The sequence below is a fragment of the Chionomys nivalis genome, chromosome 24, assembly GCF_950005125.1.
Source record: "Chionomys nivalis chromosome 24, mChiNiv1.1, whole genome shotgun sequence".
NCBI classification, from domain to species: Eukaryota; Metazoa; Chordata; class Mammalia; order Rodentia; family Cricetidae; genus Chionomys; species Chionomys nivalis.
Window position 1 is genome coordinate 6,027,533 of NC_080109.1, and position 20,598 is coordinate 6,048,130.

Below are 20,598 nucleotides of genomic sequence, written 5' to 3' on the forward strand. Positions count from 1 at the left end.
CAATTTCAGGTGCAGTCCATGTTGTCGGAAATTTCCTTACCTAGCTCAGGAATTCAGCGAGGACAGGCTAACACTCTGCTGTGTGGTGAGGTGTGAAGGGGAGATCCACTCTTCAGAACATCAGCCAGGGCATTAGTGCAGACGGGAAGCGGACACTGCTTTCTCACATGTTCCTCACGGCAGTTGTGCACAGTTCAAAAGGTCTTGCCCAAATTATGCCTCCAGGGCAGTGTGGGAGTAAGATGGCTCTAAGGGCCACCCATGGGGAAGACCTAAAGCTCAGGTGTAGCAAGGCAGTTCCGAACTCTAAGAAGCAAATCCTTTCGAGTTCCGTCTGTCTTCCTACAGTGGATGCTGGAGCAATTTTTTCAGAACGGCATTGTGGGAAATTCTTATGGAGCGGATGACCGGTTTGTTGCTGAGTGAGCGTACAAGGTCTGGCTTGGAAAGTTACACAGAAGGTGTTTTAGAAAGATTTGGTGTGATTTGGGGTGCTGTGATTAGGGGGATAGGCGTTCTAAAGGGGTCATCGTGAGTGGAATTAACTTGTAGCTCATTATTTCGTAGTTAGAATTTTCTAGCTCATATTGATTTGCTCTCCCGTTTACTGTTCTCTCTGGACTTTGCAGAACCTATCTTAGATTGTGTAATTTCTTGGAGATTCCAGAGACCCGGCTGCATTTCGAGAGGTTGAGATTGAAGTGAGGGGGTGGCTGGTTATAGTAAGATCCTTTGCCAGATGTTGCGGCCAGTTGTTTTCTCTTGGCTTTGTGACTCGCAAGCTGTCATCATAGAAAACAGTTATTGCTTCTGGCCTTGTGCACGCAGATGGACAGAACTTCCCATCTGTCTAGAGCGGAGTAGCTTGTCCGAGGGATTCTCAGCTGCTCATGTTACACACTCCCGCAGCCCTGGGAAATGAGGTGAGTTGAGGCAGCAGCTGTGGAGACTTAGAATGACTGAGTGCTTTTCCCAGGTCACATGGGCGGTGAGTAACTGGGCCAGAGCTAGGTGTAGCTTGCCTTCCAGCCTACATTCTGTTCCTGGTGTGACTAGCAGGGCCCCAGCTGACGGTGACCCCCTTGCTTGCTCCGATGTCTCTTGTGTTCCTGGTACTGGGGCTTACCATGAGGCCCTTACTCAGAGATGTGTCTGCTGATTCACAGTTCAACATCCTTTTCCTCGCTTTCTCTTCTCATAAATTGATTTCTGCATATCCTTAAGCAGCAGATGTAGGCTTTTTTTTTGGCTATTAGAGCTTAATGTTGAGTCTTTCTTAGTTAGTGGTGTATTTGTTATGTGGGAAGCTTTTAATTCTAGTTCTATTATGATATAAATCATGGTAGTTACCCATCAATCTAAACTGGAAAGAGGACAGGAGAGAACCAAATTTTAACAGATATTTAGTTAGTTTTGAGATAAGGTCTTATGTAGCCAGCCTGGACTACATAGTGAGTCCCTTAATCAACACTTAATTGATATATATTATGTAATATCATATATGTATATATGTGGCATTTTGGCATGCACCTGGGAGGTGGAAAGCAGGGGCTCAGGAATTCGGGGCATCTTTGGCTATATAGCAAGTTCTGGGATAAATGAGACTTTGTCTCAAAAAGCCAAAAGAAAAACAAGAAGTAAACCAAACACACTCAGAATCTGGCTGTAGAACTCTGGCCTAACACCAGCAAGGCCCTGAGGGCCATCCCTGCCCCAAAGTTTTAAATATAAGAGGGGTCTTTTTTACAAAAGATCTGTTTTCTAGGGGGTCCCGGGAACCAGTCTGATGTGGGACAGGTGTGTGTGGCACAAGGCCTAAGAGGAAGTGCAGAGGGTTGTGAAAAATAAGTCTCGCCACGGAGGGTCTCGCTGATGGGCCAGTGTGACTGCCGCTCAGCTATGGACAAAGTGAGTGAATCGAGGCTTCTCAGTCCCCTAATGACCCTGGCCATCTAGAGAGCTCTGCATCGTGCGCTTGGTAAGGAGCGGCTTGTTGAAAAGTCTGGCTGGGAAGTTGTATTATAGCTTTGCATCCAAGAGAAAGCAAAGAGGGTTCCGTAGCATTCTCCGCTAGGTGCGTTTCCAAACATGCTCTCCCCAAGGGGTAAGATTCTGATAAGAATAATCGTAACGCTGACCGTGGTGCCTTGTACCTGGACTCTGAACACTTGGGAGGTGGAGGCATAAGGACCAGAAGTTCAGTCATCCTTGGCTAAAGAGGACATCGGAGGCCAGCCTGGACTATTTCTGCAGCTGCTCTCCAGAATGCCGTGTACTTGCAACCGTGTGCCCCGCTCACGTGGTTTTCAGGAAACGAGAGACCTGGGAACGATTCCGGACAGGATGGCCTCAACCCAGTAATAGCTCGGCTTCCAGCTTTCTAAACAGGACTGCCTGGACTATCGATGCCTTTGCCGAGGTCCAAGTGCTGGCGGCAGCCTGCAGACATCAGAGTTAAACTTTAAAAGTTCTGTAATCTTTGTTACTAATGTTTTCTCATGGTCTGTAATCTTTATCTATGTACCTTATGTGTATGAGTGTTTTGTTCAAATGTATGTCTGTACCACATGTGTGCCTGAGCAGAAATAAGGCACCAAATCCCGACACTGGTCGTGAGCCGCCATGTGGGTAGGGCCTCAGCAAGAACAAGTGGGGTTTTTGTTGTTTTTTTTGTTTTGTTTTCCTTGGTTTGGTTTTTCGAGCCGGGGTTTCTCTGTAGCTTTGGGGTCTGTTCCGGAACTTGCTCTATAGACCAGCCTAGCCTCGAACTCGCAGATATCCACCTGCCTTCTGCCTCTCTAGTGCTGGGATTAAAGGTATGCGGCACCACCACCGGCAAGAACAGGACTTTTTAACCAGAAAGCTCTCTCTTTAGCCACCTAACTGTATATAAACTCAAAATAAGTGTATGGCTGTTAATTTTACCCAAACAGAGGAATAGGTTGCAAAATTATAATAAAGAAGAGAGACTGTAGCTTGAAGTCTCTGATGCTGGACCTTAAAGGAAAAACAAAAAAACAAAACAAAAGCCCCCGAAAGTCTATCTTAATGCTTGCAGAGAGGGCTGGTTATTTTTCTCAGACAGTACCTCTTGGGTACAGTGACATTGCACTCTTGGGACAACCTCTTCACAGCCCTCACTTGGTGCCTCTTTTGTGATAAACAGCGTGAGAATGAGCAGAGCTTTCGCGGGGCTGCTGCTTCATGTGTTAGGCCGGGAACCTGCAGCCTTCTCCTCGTTCCTCCTCTGCTGCCAGCAGGCGGGTACTTCCTCAGAGAACCTTGAATAGCTGGCTGTCCTTTCAAAGTAATGTGAAGAGTTTAACAATTTCCCAGGACAGGGAGATGGCTCAGAGGGTAAAGGTCCTTGTCACTAAGCCCGCGGACCAGAGTGTAATCCCTGGAGCCCACATGGCGAAAGGGAGAGAAACTTGTCCTTTGACCTTCACATTACTCCCCACACCTGCAGGCCCACACGATCGGTAATTGTAATTCAACAGTCCGTCCCCCCCCCCCCCCCCGCATGTGTTGCATTGCTGCTTAGCATTAAAGCCTCCAAATGAAAGGAATTCTGGAGTTTTGTTTTTAGCTGCATCGCTACACCGTTGGCTGACTTAAATAAATATTAATGGCAGCAGTTATCATGGAGAAAAAAACAGTGTGGGCACAACTGTGCACTTGACAGGGCAAGTGCTGTTTAAATGTTTGCTTATGGTTTGTCTGCTTAGCTGTCTATGCGATTGCATTGGCTCTGGTTCGTTCCTGTGAAGTAAGACCTATAAAAGCAAGAAACCAAGGGATCATTAATGGCAAAAAAAATTTTTTTAAAGTCATTTTGTCTATTTGTAAATAATAACCACACATTATTGGAGATATAGAGAATAAGTAAAGAAAAAGAAAAGTAGCATCAATTTGGCTCATCTAAGATGTTCTGATGTTTACTTCTTGTTTGGAGAATACATGCAGTATCAAAGTGTGCATGCCACTTCGAGTCTTGCTCTTCATATTCAGTGTTTTGAAGGAGGCACGCTCGTCCTTTAGTTATTGAGTGTCTTTGATGGCTGCTCTTCAGAGTGTGGAGACGGGGGGGGGGGGGAGAAGGGGTAGAAAGTAACTTAGATCCTAGGGAGGAACAACACAGCACCCTTTCTGTGTGCTCTTTAAGACTGGGTCTTCGTAGGTAGCTGTGTAGCCCAGGCTGATTTGAGCTCATTACGTAGGTCAGTCTGGACTAGAACTCAGTCTTCTTCCTTAGCTCTGAGAATGCTAGAGTCCCAGGCACAGCTTTAGGAACCATAGATCATTACATTTTTTTTTCATGTAACTTAGAAAGAAAATCGTGACCGGGAATGACCCCCAGGCTTGATAGTGCTATGCATGAGTTTATTATAGGTGTGCTTAAAACTAGGGAAAACATCATGAGTATACCTCTGAAGTGGAAGCTGTAAAGCCGGTTGGCTTCTAGTGTACATTTAAGCTAACTTGGTTTGCAGTGGGGTGGAGGGGGAGAGCAGTGGAGCCTGCACCCCAGCCACCCCCTGAATGCCAGGCTGGCCATGTCCAGCAGCAGCCCTGCTGGCATTCCATGGTCTGCTTGGCTCCTGCACAGGGAATGTTTACATGGGAGCAGGGCAGGGTTCATGGCCAGGTGTCTGGCAAGAGACTTAGTCACCCACAGAGCATATGACTTGCCCTCAGTGCTAAATTAGAATCCAAGCAGCCTAAGTGACCAAGGGTTCAAGATGGTAGGAAAAGAATTTGACTCAATGTGGTGATATCTGGTGTGTACAGACGGCCACATCCGGGTGGGTACCTCTTGACAGAACGGCGTGAGGGTGCTCATGATTGACCCAGTGCTCGCCCTGCATTTGAAGCCATGGCCCGGCCACTGATGCACTGTAAGCTTTGGGTCAGTCCCTCTCCCTCCCTCCCTTTCTCTCTTCCTCCTTCATTCAGTTCCTCCTTCCTCCACCTCTACTTCTGCAGTGTAAAAATGAGATACAAAATGCAACCTTCCTGTCCTTCATTCTCCTAATTCTGCAGGTGGCAGGGAGACCCCTTCTCTCTGCTGTCCTGTCTTGGAGCGGAGGTGGTCCCGCAGCAGTGTGCTGAGTGGTTTCGAGAGGAGTCTGCATAACAGGAAGCAGTGTTGTGGGTGATGAGAGATTCTTACCGCAGAGTGCTGGGCAAGCACATTAAGTACATTTGCTATCTGAGTAGTAGCAATGTTCCTTGCTGTTCATTGATACAAACTTGCCGTTCTGTAGTACAGTTTCAGTGCCTAGGATTTGTGAATGGAAACAGCACAACAGCTGCTTAAACAATTGAGAGCCTGGGACTGACTGTGTTCAGGGGTAGAGCACATATCTAGCATTTGTGAGGTCCTAGTTTCAGCCCCACTACCAGACACTTGAACCTGTAGTCCATTCCTCCCCAGCTTCATCGCACCTGGCTCTTAACATCTCCAGATGTTTGCTGTGCTGTGGCCAAGCCCGTGGTGTCAGCAGAGGCTCTAGGCACGGAACTGAGCGGCCGCTGGCCTGCGGGTCCGTTCAGTGACTGCAGACCGTTTCCTCAAGTGGAGCCTTAGGTGACTTTGTTTTCCATAATGTGTGGACACACTTTGTGGGAGAAAGTATAGAAGTTCACCGTGACTAGGACTACAAATCAAGTTGGTAGTAATTATAATATGTGTGCTTTTAGTATTTCAGAATAGGGTTCCCAGCACTGTCGTGCCTGCTTAGGTGGGATTTTAAAAACAGCAGCATAGGGCTCAGAAGATATAATATACCTTTTCTTCCCTCTGTCTACCCTGGGAGTGCTGTCGTGTCTCAGAAACGTGGTAGTGATACAGCTGTTTTTCCTTTACTGCAGGAACTCAAACTCTTATTTAAATGTAAGGGGTAGAAAAGAGACTTTCAATTTAAGTACGATAATGTGGTTTTGTGTTTTATTTATTTTATATTCTTACTTTATTAGATTTTATTAGATTTTGAACTATAAAATTAAAGATTAAGGAGCATAGTAACAAAGGAAATGTCACTTTCACATTTTTGCAAGTTTTGGTGTTGTGTTCTTTCTCGTAATACATGATGTGAATCATATTGACTGGCGTGACAGGACCCTAAAGTCTCTGCCGGAACTTGGCTTGAGTAGGGGGAGGATGCACATTATAGCATTGAAGCCCCCATCTCCCGGGCTGGACATCAGACTGCCACAGAGGTATACTATTTCTCTGCAGGTACATTGTGTGAGAACTTTAATGCAAATATGGAGTGCTTATTAAGCCAATCAGAAGCATCTAGTGGGCATCTACCAGATGTAAAATCTCTCTGTGATTCAAAGAATAACAAGACCTAGTTTTTCTATGCTAAGAGTTTATAGTCTATTTAGCATCCTAAAATGCAGGTATTCTAGGAAAATAAGCATGCATTAGTCATTAAAAGTGTGCTTAACATTTTTGTAGAAGAACTCAGAACAAAGGCCTGGGTCATCAGGAAGACTCCTGTGGGGAGGGTGCAGTTTCTTCTTAAGGAAGTGATTCTCAGGTGTGTGGTTAGTTTCTGTTTAAGGGAATCCCATCCAAATGCAGCCAGATCTTATTTCATCCGCATGTCACTTGTGAGCACTTTTTCAAAAAAACAAAACTCAATTTTTTTTTTTTTGTTTTTCAAGACAGGGTTTCTCTGTAGCTTTGGAGCCTATCCTGGAACTAGCTCTTGTAGACCAGGCTGACCTTGAACTCACAGAGATCCGCTTGCCTCTGCCTCCTGAGTGCTGGGATTAAAGGCGTGCATATCTTTTTTTTTTTATCTGTTGTTTTACATTATTATATATACTCCTTGGGTAAGGGGTAAAACACATGTATTTTATTATCTGGAATTACTTTGAGAATACTACTTTTGTGGCTAAACTTCTAAATTATGTGTCTAATAGATGTTGAGAGATATTTCATGGCTGTGGCAGAGCTGGGGATATATAGCTCTGGTGGAATCATTGCTTGGCATGTATAAAGCCTCTGCGTTCCAGCTTAATACTCGTTTTTAAAATGTTTTATGATCTTAGATTCTAGGTAAATATCTGGTAGAGGTTGAAGTGTGTATGTGTGTGTGTTTTGTAACCCTGACTGTCCTGAAACCAAGACCTTTAGACCAAGCTAGCCTTGAACTCAGAGCTCTCCTGAGTGCTGGAATTAAAAAGGTGTGTGCCACCACCACCAGCTGTGAGATTGAAGTTGCAAGCCTTTTTTTTTGGGGGGGGGGGAAGACTGTCTTTTCATCTCCCCAATAAATTTAGTCTAAATATCACATGGCTGGGAGATGCAGACTTGGTTTGTAGTAGGCCGTTCCCCTCTCCCCCCCAAAACTGTTCTGTCTTTTGAACTGGAACGATTTTAATAATATTTGGCTATTCTCTGTTGAAAGTAGTTTTAGATGGTTGAAAGGAAGGAAGAACCCATGACCCGATTGTGCCCTGTAGGAAAGCTGTAAGCCCCTTCCTGGAAAACTGGGCCTATCTTGATACCATCGGTGTAGCAATCCCCACAAAGATTCACTGTCATAGGTGTGTTGCAATCTTGATCACTTGGGGGAATCTCTCTCTTTTCATTCATTTTAGGAGTGCTTCCTGTCTCGTGAACAGCCTGTAAAGTTTCTGAAGACCACTGAGGCCAATGCCTGGCATTAGTTTTCCATTAGTGGAGTGAAATGTAACCACCTGTATAAAGATACATTTAAGCCAGGCATTGGCAGTGCACGCCTTTAATCCCTGCACTCGGGAGGCAGAGGCAGGCAGATCTTTGTGAGTTCGAGGCCAGCCTGGTCTACAAGAGCTAGTTCCAGGACAGCTAGGGCTGTTACACAGAGAAACCCTGTCCGAAAAACAAACAACAAAAACCAAAACAACAACAGCAAAAAGATATACTTAAGACTAAGACTACAAAACCAACGAAGGGTTCCCTAGACTTTAAGGATGGACCCAATAGTATTTTCTTCAGCCAAATTTTAGGAAAAAGGAATTGGTGTCATTTGTATACTTGTTTTCTAGACTTGGCCTGTGTTTTGAGGGCATGTGGTTTTTATTCTGAAATGAACACCTTTTCTCCACAGACTCAAATTTATCTTACAACATTCTCATAACCAGGTAAGCCATGTTGATGTTAGAAGCCAGAACAGTTCTCCTGTTCTGGTGACTGGGGCTTTCTCTGCTTTATGCCCAGGAACTCAGCGCAAGAGTGAGGAGGCTTTCTCGTGTTAGTGGTCTCTCTTTATTCTCCCACACCCCCACTCATGATGGCAGGAACATGCCCTGCTCTGCTTCCTGTCCCACTCATGACTACATATCTGAAGATCTCCATTTTGGCTCTTGTGGGTAGCCATCCCTCACTGGCTGTGGGTAGTTTCACAAGGTTGTGGAGTAGGGAGTGTCAGCTGACTCTTCCTCACGTGAGAACCATTAAGAGAGTGGTGTGGCCAATGTCAGAGCAACCTTGCAGCTGAAGGTTTGCCCAGAGCCACGCGAAGCTGGTCTCATGACTCGTGACTCGTAGAGGGAGGGCTGTATAAACTCAGCTGGGGCTGCAGATGGTGTGAGTCAGAGCAAGCTACAGGACCTGTTGAGTTCGCTGAGTCCAGGCTCAGTAAAAGTAGGGAGAGATTTGTGCTCGGCTGCTTTATTATAGGTTTACTGAGAGCACGTTTTATAACGTAATGGATACACCTGCTTCCGGAAGTCATCCCGGGCCTCGTGTATGATGAATGAGCCTTTTTTTTTCTAAGCCTCTAAAGGAGGAAGTTAGTAGCTTGTCTCACATGCTGTGCAGAAGTGAATGATCTTTGCGCTGGCGCTATTGCTGGTCACTGTGGAATATCCCTCAGACAGCAGCGGACCTTCAAGAGTGATCTCGTCCACGCTGGTGGTCAGGAGCAACTGACGAGCGTCTATGCCTCTCAGGAGATGTGTGGTGGCACAGCAAAAGCTACAAACCGGCCAGCAGGCCAACAGGAGTCGGCCAGATGTGCAACGGATGCCACTTCTGGTGCCGGGAGGATTTTCAAGACACTCGTGTGTGCAAAGATTCCAAAATGCGCCAGAGGAGGAAGGGGAGCTGATGCTGCAGGGCTCAACCACAGGTTTGAAGCTTAGTTCTCTTGCAGTCCGGGAAATACTGGCTTCAGCCGGACTCTTAAGAAGTTTTATTTGAATTGTTTTCAAAAATGCTTTGCATAGGAGAAATACGGTTATCAGTAGTTTGCAGAAACAAGTCCTTCCCTTTACTCTATTGGCTGTTTGGACTCCATTACTATCTTGCCTTCCTCTGCTGGAGCTACCGTGTAGTTGTGACCTCATCTGGAATCTTGAGCCACACTCTTGCACCTAGAAGGTCAGAGTTAAAGCCCCGAGTACCGGAGCACACAGAGGACAGGGCAAGGACTGGAGTTCTGCTTGGTGGTCACTGCTGAGGCAGGATGCTGAGGCAGGATGCTGAGGCAGGATGCTGAGGCAGGCTACTCTGACTAAAGACTTTCATGAGAAGGGTGTGTCATGACCAACTCACTTTAGTAGTAAAGTCATGAGGAACACAGTTGAACCTGCTTTACTTATATTCTTCCTGGTTACTTCATGTACCTTTTTTGTTTGTTTGTTTGTTTGGATTTATTTAGTTACATGTATGGGTGTTTTACCTGCCTGTATGTGCATCACTTACATGCCTGGTGCCTGTGGAGGCCAGAGGAGGACATCAGATCCTCTGGAACTGGAGTTACAGATGATTGTGAGCCAACGTGTGGGTGTTGAAAATTAAGTCCCAGTCCTTTGGAAGAGCAGCCAGTGCTCTTAACCGTTTGAGCCCTCTCTCTTCAGCCCCTTTAGCTACTTTGGAAGAATTAATTTCCCTAGTAGGAGAACTTAATTGAAACCCTTTGTGAGATTTTACTGTGTATCCAGAAAGACAAAAGGAAGAAAAATGAAATAGAAACTCTGTGAAAATTGCATTTCATCCCAGAATCTTAGGTTGAAAGCCGAAAAACTGGTGAAACTCCAGTTTTTGTGATTAATGTAAAAGGTAAGTTTCTAAATGGACTTAGGAATTTTACTTGAGAATGCCATGGGTTGTAGTGATGGCTAGGTAGTTAATAGCACTGACTGCTCTCACAGAGGATATATGGGTTTGGTTCTTCCAAAGGACTGGGACTTAATTCCCAACACCCACACGTTGGCTCACAATCATCTGTAACTCCAGTTCCAGAGAATCTGATGTCCTCCTCTGGCCTCCACAGGCACCAGGCATGTAAGTGATGCCAGACATACAGGCAGGTAAAACACCCACATACACATACGTAGTCCTCACAGAGGGCTCTTAACTCCAGTTCCAGAGGACCCAGTACCTTCTTCAAAATTCTTCAGGACACTGTATGAGCATGGTGCACATGCATATACCCAGGCACACATAAAAGTAAAACTGTAGAATCTTGACAAAAAGTAACATTTCTCAAATCATCAGCTTTCACAAACTGCTTATCCCGTATAAACTGTTATATTTATTGGTTTAGCTAAAAGAAATCAAGATACATGTTTGAGACAGGTCTTCCTGGATGGCCTAGGCCAGGTTTAACCAGGGTTAACTGCCACACCCAACTACAATATAGTTTCTGTCTTTGTCTTAGTACGACTTAATAAAATGGTTAACCTACTACCAGACACAAGCTCACTGGAGAGTAGGAGCGGTCATTTCACAAGTGTGGCTCACGTGCTTTCTGCCCAACAGAAGGGATCTGTTCTCCAAATGAAGTGGGACGTCTCTGAGGATCTCACTTCTTGTGTGCATTCTTGTCTGCATCTTACCAAGAAGGAGTCGAGCGGTGGGGGAGGAGTTGGAGCTAAGCCCCCAGTGCCGAAGCTGTAGCTACAGGCCAGACTGGCTTTCTGAGCCCCACTCCTGCTAAGCTGTGGGGTAGCTCCAGACTGTTTGAAAAAGTCTTCTCGGAGGTTCTGAGCTGCAGCATCAACACCTTCTGTCTTCTGTTTCTTTGTCCTTCTAGAATTCCGAATCCCCCGGTTGTTACTTGGGGAGGCTGTCCACATAAAATAACTTGGTTAGTGCCAATTTCTTTCTTTAAAATATGTTTAAAAAAAAAAAAAGCTTTGTGTGAGCCGGTGTTTCTTCTCTGTTGCTTCTCAAACTTAAAATAAATTTTCTGTTTTAGTACGCTTGCTTTCGGTAGTTTTCACCTAGGCATGACTTTACACACAATAGAACACTTTGCAGCCCATTTTCCCCCTTGATTTTTATCTCAGAATTTCATTCCTTGGGCCGGAAGGTTTAAAGACTTGTCTTTTGTAGCTGAGTCTTGTACAGAGAAGACTTTTTATGGTAGAAACCTAAGTGTCTTTAGGACTGTCTGTTGGCAGTACCTGGAGGACCGTCGTAGTCCGGAGCCAGTTGAACCCTTGTCTTTTCTCCATCCACTGATCTGACGTTGATTCCCATCAGTGCTGAGCTGCTGCAGTCCTTTGATTGGGCACTTGTTGGCCGACTCAGTGGTCAGGGGAACTTGGTGGCTCAGTGGCCAAGTTTGTTTCTTCCAGGGGCATTTTGGCCAGCCTCCAGAATACAAGTGTCTTGACCCTCTGGGAAGGTGTTTGAAATTCATAGGGATTCATTTCAGGTCAGACCAGTTGCCTCATCTGCTCTCTTTCCCTTCCTACAATCTTAAAAATGTCTGTGTGGGCTGGTAAGATGGCTCAGAAGATGAAGGTACTTCCGAGAATCCTGTAGCAGTCACACAGTATAAGGGGAGCCCTGACTCCCATAGATTGTCCTCTGACTTCCAGATGGGTGATGGGTGTGTGTGGGTGGGTGAGGTATATGTGTGTGATGCTTAAGAGCCACACAGACAAAAATTGTCTGTGTGTAAGTTACTTACAGTATTGCACTGGTTTCCAGAATTCATTTTCGAGCCCTGGCTAACCAAGGGTGCTTATAAATTATTGACAGTAGCTTGCACAGTTGGGACCTGGCCCCAAACTGCTCACTGGTTTCTGTTTGCTCAAATCATGTGGCTGTCAGAGTGACATCCAGCTCCGTTCTTGTTCCTGTACACCTTAAGTCAGTAGTTTCAGATCTTATTTGAGCATCTTGATAAGCTGCAGCTTTTTATGTATTTATTTTTGCCTCCTCGTGTTTTTCCAATCATATGAAAAAGGGAAAATCCAGTAAGTACAATGATCACATGGTATACATAGGTAGCATCCGCCCAATGACTGCCCGTGCAGACCACAGTCCAGTGGAGAAAGGTGCATTTTGGTGTCTGACTGTGGTTTACAGGTAGAAACTCTCTTCCATATTCCTTTGTTTCTCTAAGGACAAACGGTTTATGGATTTTCAGAATCCATATCAACAAAATTCTCTCTCTTAAATGGTTTGCCACTAAAGAATTTCTTCTTAAAACTCAATTGAAATCTGGTAAATTTACAACATCCTGGGTATGTGATATAGTTTTCAAATAATCGTTTCCAACCTCTTTCCTTAAAATGTAATTGTAGCAAAGCTACTGCTGGTTTTTGATTTTTCATATTTTCCTGAAAAATTGAATAAGACAGAATTGTTCCTGAAGTGTCTTGGGAACGCTTGCCAGCTGTATATAAGAAACAGGAGAAGTTGGCCTCGCCTTGTCGCTGGATCGAAGAGGAACCGAGATAAACACTTCAGAACCGATTGTGCTTTGCAGTTTCAGATCTGCAAGTTTGAGTTCAGAAGAAACTGTACCATACAGGATGGGGGCTGGGGGAACTCAGGTGGAGCCAGTGCTGAGAACGGGCCACCCCAGCCCCCAAAACATACCACACCATGATCAGCAACGTGGGTGGGCCAATCGATATATGAAGACCATTTAAAAAGGGAGATCCATAAACTGAAGTAGCTTAGTTTCCTTTAGCAAACTGAGTCACGGGGATAAGCGGACTGTGGTACCGAGGATAGTCAGTAGGGGATGCAAGAAGAGTCACAGATTTAAAGACAGAAATACTAAGGTGGCGAACAGCAGAATTCTGAAGACTTTTGTAAAAGGCCATTAAAAGAAAGTGTTCGTGTAGGCTCCAGGTGTGGGGAGTGTCTTCCACTGAGTTCTCCACACGGACGCTGTGAAAACCATTCCACTTAGTAGGGAATGCGTCTGTTGGAAAGGCTGGATGAAGTGGGTAGAGAAGCAAACTAGAACACAGCCAAACAAGTGGGAACCGCAGCCCGAGAGCAGACAGCTGGTCGTCTTGTGTTCATGACGAGTGTTACAATCCTGCTGGGTGTGACTCTTTCTCAAACAGGTCACAAGGTCTGGCCTTCATGCATGTTGTATTTGCAATAAGGAGTTTTCTTTGACTGGTTGGTAGGTGATTTCCAGTGGTGGATGACTCTGATTTGGAGATGTAATCTGAGACTGACTGAAGGAACGCTGTGGTGATTTCGTGCCCCAAGTTTCAAGAATTTTTCATCCTAGGATACATCTATTCCTCGGCGAGAATGGAGCAGAGCAGATACAGGGGATTCATGGAAGCAGACAGCTGACAGAAGCTTCTGTCTGGGTCTTGTTTTGATAAGCTTTGGTGATAGCTGGGTAAAACAACACTTGTTAGTCACCGTATGTAATCCAGTCTGGAGTGACGTGTTGGCGTCCCGCACAGAAAACTGGGCTACTTCATCCTGCAGTCTGCAAGTTAGCCATTGGGCAGCTGCCGAAGCATTTCTGCTCAGTTTCCTGTGCTGAGCTTGGGTGCCTGCTGGACTGCTCCCCACTTCCTGGCTCTCCTGTTCTCATTCCTGTTGTGAGTCAGACTCTGGTTTAGCCTGTCCTGTTGTTACATTATTAACAGAAGCCGGGAGGGTGCTGAGCAGTGAGCAGCCAGCTCTGGTGGTGACCTCCTTTACCAGGGCCACACTGAGGAGGACGTAGGGAGTTCCTGTCCCGCGTCATGTCTCCACACCCAGAGCCTCCCTCACATGGTGGTTGGTGCATGTGCCTAGTGACACATTGTCACCCAGAGTCGTTCATTTAAGTCTGGGTTCGCTCTTCATGGTAGATATTGTTTGTTTTGACAGATGAGATTTATAGTTTCAGCACCCTAGAAATCGGCTTTATCTGTATGTCCCATCGCAACAATCTTTTTCAGAACGTCGTTTGGTTAGAATCACACAACAGACAACCTTTTCAGATTGATTGTTTTACTTAGCAGCGTCCATTGAAAGTTAATCCATGTCCGTCCATGGCCCGATAGCTCATTTCTTTCTTTCTTTCTTTCTTTTTTTTTTTGGTTCCAAATCATTAGTTGTTTCCTTACCTAATGAACAGCTCGGTTGCTTTCAAGAGTTTGACGTTTATCAGTGAAGCTGCTGTAAGCGTCTGTTGGCAGAGCTTTGCATGTAGGTTTCATCTCATTGGGTTAAATAGCAGAAGCTCAGTTGCTAGTCGTACGAGAAGGGTGTGCTCCAGTTGGTAAGGAGATGCTAGGCTAGGCTGGCTCCCAAAGTGGCTCTGTCTAGCAATGCATGAGAGCCAACATTGGACGGGGTGTGTTCTAGATTTTGCCTACACTAGTAGATAATATAGTTGACACCTCACTGTTATTCCAATTTGCATTTTTTTTTCTGGGTTTCCCCTTTGTTTTGTTTTTGAGACAGTGTTTCACCTGTTGCCCTGGCTGACCTGGAACTCACTATGTAGACCAGGCTAAGACTCAAGACTGTCTTGAACTTGTGGGCTATCTTTTCTAGCTACCTGAATCCCTGTTGTTGTGAGGTACATATTCAAACCTCTTGTCTACTTTTTAATCATGCTTTCTTTTAAAAACCTTAAAGTTTTTTTCTATTTATTTATCTTATTTTGTGTGCATAAATGTTCGTCTGCATGTGTGCATGCCTGGTGCATGGGAATTGGAGTTGTAAATGGTGTGAGTCACCCTGTGGGTACTGAGGACTGAACTCAGGTTCTCTGCAAGAACAAGTTCTCACCACTGAGCAATCTCTCCAGCTTCCCCCTTCCTTCCTCCCTCCCTTCTTTTCTTCCTTTTGTCAAAGTCTCTCTCTGTAGTGATATCTGGCCTAGAACTTGCTATGCAGACCAGACTGACTTCGAATTCACAGACCTCTGCCTGCTTCTTCCTCCCAAGCACTGGGATGAAAGACGTGAGCCACCACGTCCCTCCCACGCTTGATTTCTTATCAAGTTTTAAGGCATCTTTATTTTGGATAGCAATCCTTTGTTAGATATATCTTTTGCAAATTTTTTTTTTCTCCAGCCTGTCTTCTCATTCACTTGACAGTATTTGATAGAAGTTTTAAATTCAGTACGTTTGTCTTGCCAATGATTTGCTTTGCGGACCATGTCTGTGATGTTGTATGTAAAAACTGTTATCCATGCCCTAAAGTCATCTATATTCTCTCTTGTAGGCGTGCTTTGTTTTGTTTTTGAGGCAAGAATCTCACTCTTCAGCCTCGTGTGGCCAGGATCTTACTATGTTTCGCCCTGCTGCCCCCCACACAGTGACTCTCCCTCTTGTGCTTCCCCTGTGCTGGGATCACAGGCAGGAGCCACCACACCCAGCTAAACTACACTTGGGTTTGTGATTCATTTTGAGCTATCCGTAAGCAGTGTAAGCTCTTTGTCCTCATAGGACCCTGAACTCAAAAAAGACGGGAGAAAATTGTCTTCGCTTGATCTTTTCCTAGTACCCGAATCTCCAGCCTCACTGACACATACTGTAATGTTTGTGGCTGTGTGCACAGATTACACAGGGATTTAGGCGTTTTTAGTTAGTGACCTTTGCTGCCATTTATTGACACTATTTCAGGATTGGGGTTCCAGGTTGTAGAGACCTGGAAGCTTATGTATTCTTTTGGTTCTACCTTCAGGTAGAACAGCCATCAAATGGTTCAGCAGTTCTTTATCTTAAGTTTCTAAAATCTTAAAATCTCTGAAAAGCCTCCAGATGATCTGAACTGATAGCGAAACTGTATGAAATGTTTGTATTTAGAATATATTCATCTCTTGGACTGTTGTAATCTGATTTAGGAGTTTGATTGCCTCTCCCACTCTGGAGGAGGTCTTATATAATATTCATCTTTCTAAAGTCTTTTTAAAAAATCTGAATTTTGAAACATCTGGCTCCCAGGAGTTGTGTTAAGGGATTGTATGTCTGAATTGTCTGTGTTTGAGCCGTGCCTCTCAGGAGCTTAGTCCGTCTTTCTCTGACAGACTTGTAAGTTGTGTAAAGCACCAGGTTTTGGAAAGCTCTGTACTGTAGAGTTAGTACTTCCATAGTTAGTTCAGAGTTCTGGGTGGGAACTGCTGAGCTGGGAGAGATGGCTCAGTGCTTGTGAGCATGCAAGTTTGTGCAGACGACCAGGGTTTGAATTTAAGCCCCTGTATTGTGCCACTCACAACCACCTTCTGGCCTCCAAGGGCACCCATAGACACGTAGACATGCACATAAATCAAATTTAAAAAAAAAGTCTGTTTACTGCAGCATCACCATCAAAGCCTCTTCTAACGTGTCCTGTAGATCCATGCTGTGAATTTGATGTCTGAATTTAGACATTTATCTCCGAACCTCTCAGGGTGTGGCTTTGTTATTTAAGAGTATTTTGATATAAGAACTCAGGTGTCCCAGCCTGTGTGAGGAGCAAATCCTGGTGTGCACGGTCAGAATTCAGTGACATTACTGTTCCTGTGCCATGCTGCGGCGTGATGTTTGTTCTTTCATTCCGCACTTCGTGTTTATAAGCAGATGGAAAGTTTATACATAACTTATGTTCTTAAATGGGAAAACTACAACCGGCTTGTAAATATCTTTGGGTAAAATAACAGGCGGATCCATTTAACAGAATACTTTGCAAATAAGCGTCCCTAGCTAACATTGTGTGAGAATGGTGGTTTTGTGGCCCTCCTGCTTCTCTTGACTGCAGGCCAGCGAGTCAGTGGAGGAAGTTTTTATACGAAGTGTGAACCAAGGCAGTCTTGCGCTTAATGCTATTATAAGTAAAGCATAAGAAAGGAAAGTCAACTAATTTGACGATGACTTTTCCTGTGAGCTGTTTGTTTGGGTGTATTATTAATCTAGCAAAAGTACACGATTTCCCAATCTGTTACTACCATCTATGTAGTTTTTTTCTTGAAACAAATAGCTTGCTGATGAGATGAACTGTGATTCATCTTTATCACAACATAGTTTCTCCCTTTCCTCCATACCTAGTCTATGTTTTGTTTGTTTGTATTTAATCCTTCAAATTATGGTCCTTCTTGTCTCCTTTCTGGCATTGTTTGGTTCATCTTATTGGGAGGGAGGGAGGGAGGGAGGGAGGGAGGGAGGGAGGGAGGGAGGGAGGGAGGGACTCATTATATAGCTCACAGTAGTCCTGAACTCAATGATTTTCTTCTCTCAACCTCCCTAGTCCTTGGATTACTGGTGTGTGCCACCATGTCCTCCAGCAAGCTTTTTGAGAGATTTCTGTTTGTAGAAACTGGTTTTTAAGAGAGGAGGGATAGTGTGAGGGTTGTAAACAAAGAAGGGCATTTAAGAGCTGTGGGGTTGTGTCCTTATGATACTTACAGTAATCTTTATGGCTCCAGAGGTCATAAGCTGCTCAACCTTGTCCCAGTGCCTGGGACACTGCTTGGCACACAGTGAGCAGACAGGAATTGCCTGTTAAATGGATGAGTAGCTACGAGTTTCTCTGCTCTTATTACTAGTGTTTGTGAGGCAGGGTCTCACTGTGTTGCCCAGGCTGGCTGAAACTGGTGATTCTCCCGCCTCAGTCTTCTGAGGGTTGGCATTATGAGTATGTACCATCATGCCTGCTCAGTTTTGCCTTATTTAACATTTTCTTGGATCATTTAAAGTTCCCTATCATATCTGATTCTTTAAATATTGACATGGAACACAAGACTGCCTTTAAATTATTCCTGTGTGTTTACTTTGACTGTGTATTTTTACTTCCTTGTGTGAGACCCAGAGGAGAACCATATATCATGGCTGATGACCTGGGCATACTTACGCCACTGCTCATCTTAACAATTATAACAGTTTAAGGGAGGTATAAGCCCAGGGAAGTAACCTGGTCTGGGGGGCGGGTGGGATAGCGGATTCTGTGCAGCAAAGTCCATAATGACGATTCTATTTTTTATGAGGTGTTCCTCCTTGAAACCACAGGTCCTTGATGGTGCTGCTCTGCCCTGAGGATGTTCTCCTCTGCCTTAGAGCAGACCTCTACCTGAGATCACATCAACCCCTCTCTTGAACACTTGAGTCAGCGCATCATTATGTAGAAAAATGAAACATTCTCCGGCTGAGTATTTAAAGTCCATGCACGTTCTAAACCGGCCTCACTGCCTAGTTTGGCACGTGACTCTAGCAGGAGACACACTCGATGCCCTCAGGAATTGGATAGGGCACCATTTGCCTTTTGGTAGTTGGACTGTCTTCAGCAGCAGGACATTCCTGTGTGTCATTCCGTGTCTGCGTCCAAATCCCATTCTTAAGAGGATCCTGTCATGAGATTAGCACCCATTCTAATTCAGCACGATCGCACCTCATCTTGTTCATCTCCAAGGGCTTTATTTCTAAACAAGGTCTGACTCGTGGGTGCAGGAGTTAGGACTACAACATATCTTTTCTTTTTTTACATGGTTAGGGGAGGCACAGTACTAGTCATAGTTTTGTTACAATACGTGGGATGTGTGTATATATACATTTATGTGTGTATGTATATATATATGTATATATATATATGTATATCACTCATTTTGGTGTGATTTTGTTTTATTTTTGAGAAGGAGTCTTGTTCTATAGCCCAGACTGACTTGAATTTTCCTAGTTTGGGTTATAGCACATATATACTTTAAAGAGATGTGTTTTTTTTTTTTTTAAATATTTATTTATTTATTATGTATACAATATTCTGTCTGTGTGTCTGCAGCCAGAAGAGGGCATCAGATCTCATTTCAGATGGTTGTGAGCCACCATGTGGTTGCTGGGAATTGAACTCAGGACCTTTGGAAGAGCAGGCAGTGCTCTTAACCTCTGAGCCATCTCTCCAGCCCCCCAGAGAGTTTTAATATAATAGCCTTGTATACATTTTAAATTTGGCAGTTTGGGTCGTATTCATCAGACCTCATTTTGACAGAATTGTCCAGGAATAGCACACATAGAGGGCCAGCAGGAATCGGTCTCATTACTTTGCTCTTGTGCTTACGTCCACAATGACTTCACCTAACAGCCCTTGCCACATGATGATACCTTGCCACATGATGGCTGGACTGTAAGCTGTGGCTCCCATCTGTCAGCTTGGGGTCATGTGGCATGCACGTCTCATTGGTCAGACCTTAAACATGGGCTTCCTCTGGACTGAGGGCAGAGGAAAAATGGTTTCCAAAGTAAATTTGCCACAGTGTTCCACGTCAGAGGGCAAGGATGAAAGAAGGGATGAACAGAAGTTTCTGTGTTTTGCAGTTGGTGTTTAGGAGAACAAATCCTCTTGCTGCTCCCCATAGTAACATGGTTGGCATTAACCACCGTTGCCTGCAACCGGGAAGGACCAAAGGCAACTCGGCTTCTCACAGAAACCAGCCTTCTCACTGCCGGGAGTGAGCTTAGCATGTTGGAGCTCGTGTGTGTGTCAGGCTACTGTGAAGCCCTTTATGTATTTTATTTAATCCACACAACAGGTTTGTGAAGTCAGCAGTTCTACACCGATTACTCCAGTGGCCAAGTGGAAGGTGAAGACACTTGGACTTGACTCCAGCTGTGTCTGACCATACTTACACAGTCTACTTGGATATTTTCCACCTGTCCCTCCTTTATCCCCAGCCCAGTTGTCACCCACCCCGACATTGTCCTTCCCATGTCCTCTAGCAGAGTCTGCCAGAGCAGTTGGCACCTCTTCTGCCTCAGGCACATCCTCTAGATTCTGCCTTAATCTTCTAGATTCAAGCTGGACACACTGCCACTGCCGGTGGTCACAGCTCGCAGCAGGAGACATTGGCGTCTTGGCTCCCTGTGCCGGGCAGCCCAGCGTCCACTCCCACCTCCGGATTTTCTTAGGGCAGCAGCTATCTGATCTCTTATCAATGTCAGCTTTCCTTGGCTGCTCTTTGTGTTCGGAGCCCATCCTGTCTGGGCCTGCTTCAGCTCCCCCCAACCCACACACACCCACGGGGCTGGGGAGTAGCTCTCTGGTTTTCCTCTCTCCCTTTCCTGTGCTACATTTTTGCGTGTTGTGTGGTATTCTTCAGGTCTGCATTTAAATGTTGCTTTAAGTTCTCAGTGACTTCTCTGTCCCCCTCACTCCTTAAATCTCACCTTTTTGAGACACGGTCTTACTATGTTGTAACCAGGCTGGTGTCTCCCAAGTGCTGAGACAACGCCAGGCTCGGAGACTCTGTTGTACCCTCTAGTTTTCTTCCTTGAACTTCAGTTTGTAGTTGTATATTTCTGTGTAACTATTAGGTTATTAATATCCCCCAGTCAGCCTTGAACTTCATGAGGACAGGGACTCAAGTCAATTTGATGATTCCCTAGCACCTACAGTGCCTCGACTATAATACAGACTAC

The 20,598-nt window shown here is 45.0% G+C and overlaps 1 protein-coding gene across 5 annotated transcripts in view; it reads left to right on the plus strand.

Moving 5' to 3' along the window:
- Positions 1-20,598, plus strand: part of Fnip2 (folliculin interacting protein 2) — a 97,825-nt gene that overhangs the window by 23,682 nt on the left and 53,545 nt on the right. Inside the window, exon 1 of one of the 5 annotated variants that reach the window (XM_057756948.1) lies at positions 8,894-9,131. The exons of 3 other annotated variants lie outside the window; for them this stretch is intronic. In XM_057756948.1, the coding sequence (XP_057612931.1) occupies positions 8,956-9,131 (176 nt within the window). In that variant the 5' untranslated portion in view covers positions 8,894-8,955. Of the gene's footprint in view, positions 1-8,893; positions 9,132-20,598 lie in introns of those variants that run through there. One more of the 5 variants, XM_057756945.1, reaches the window with a different exon arrangement.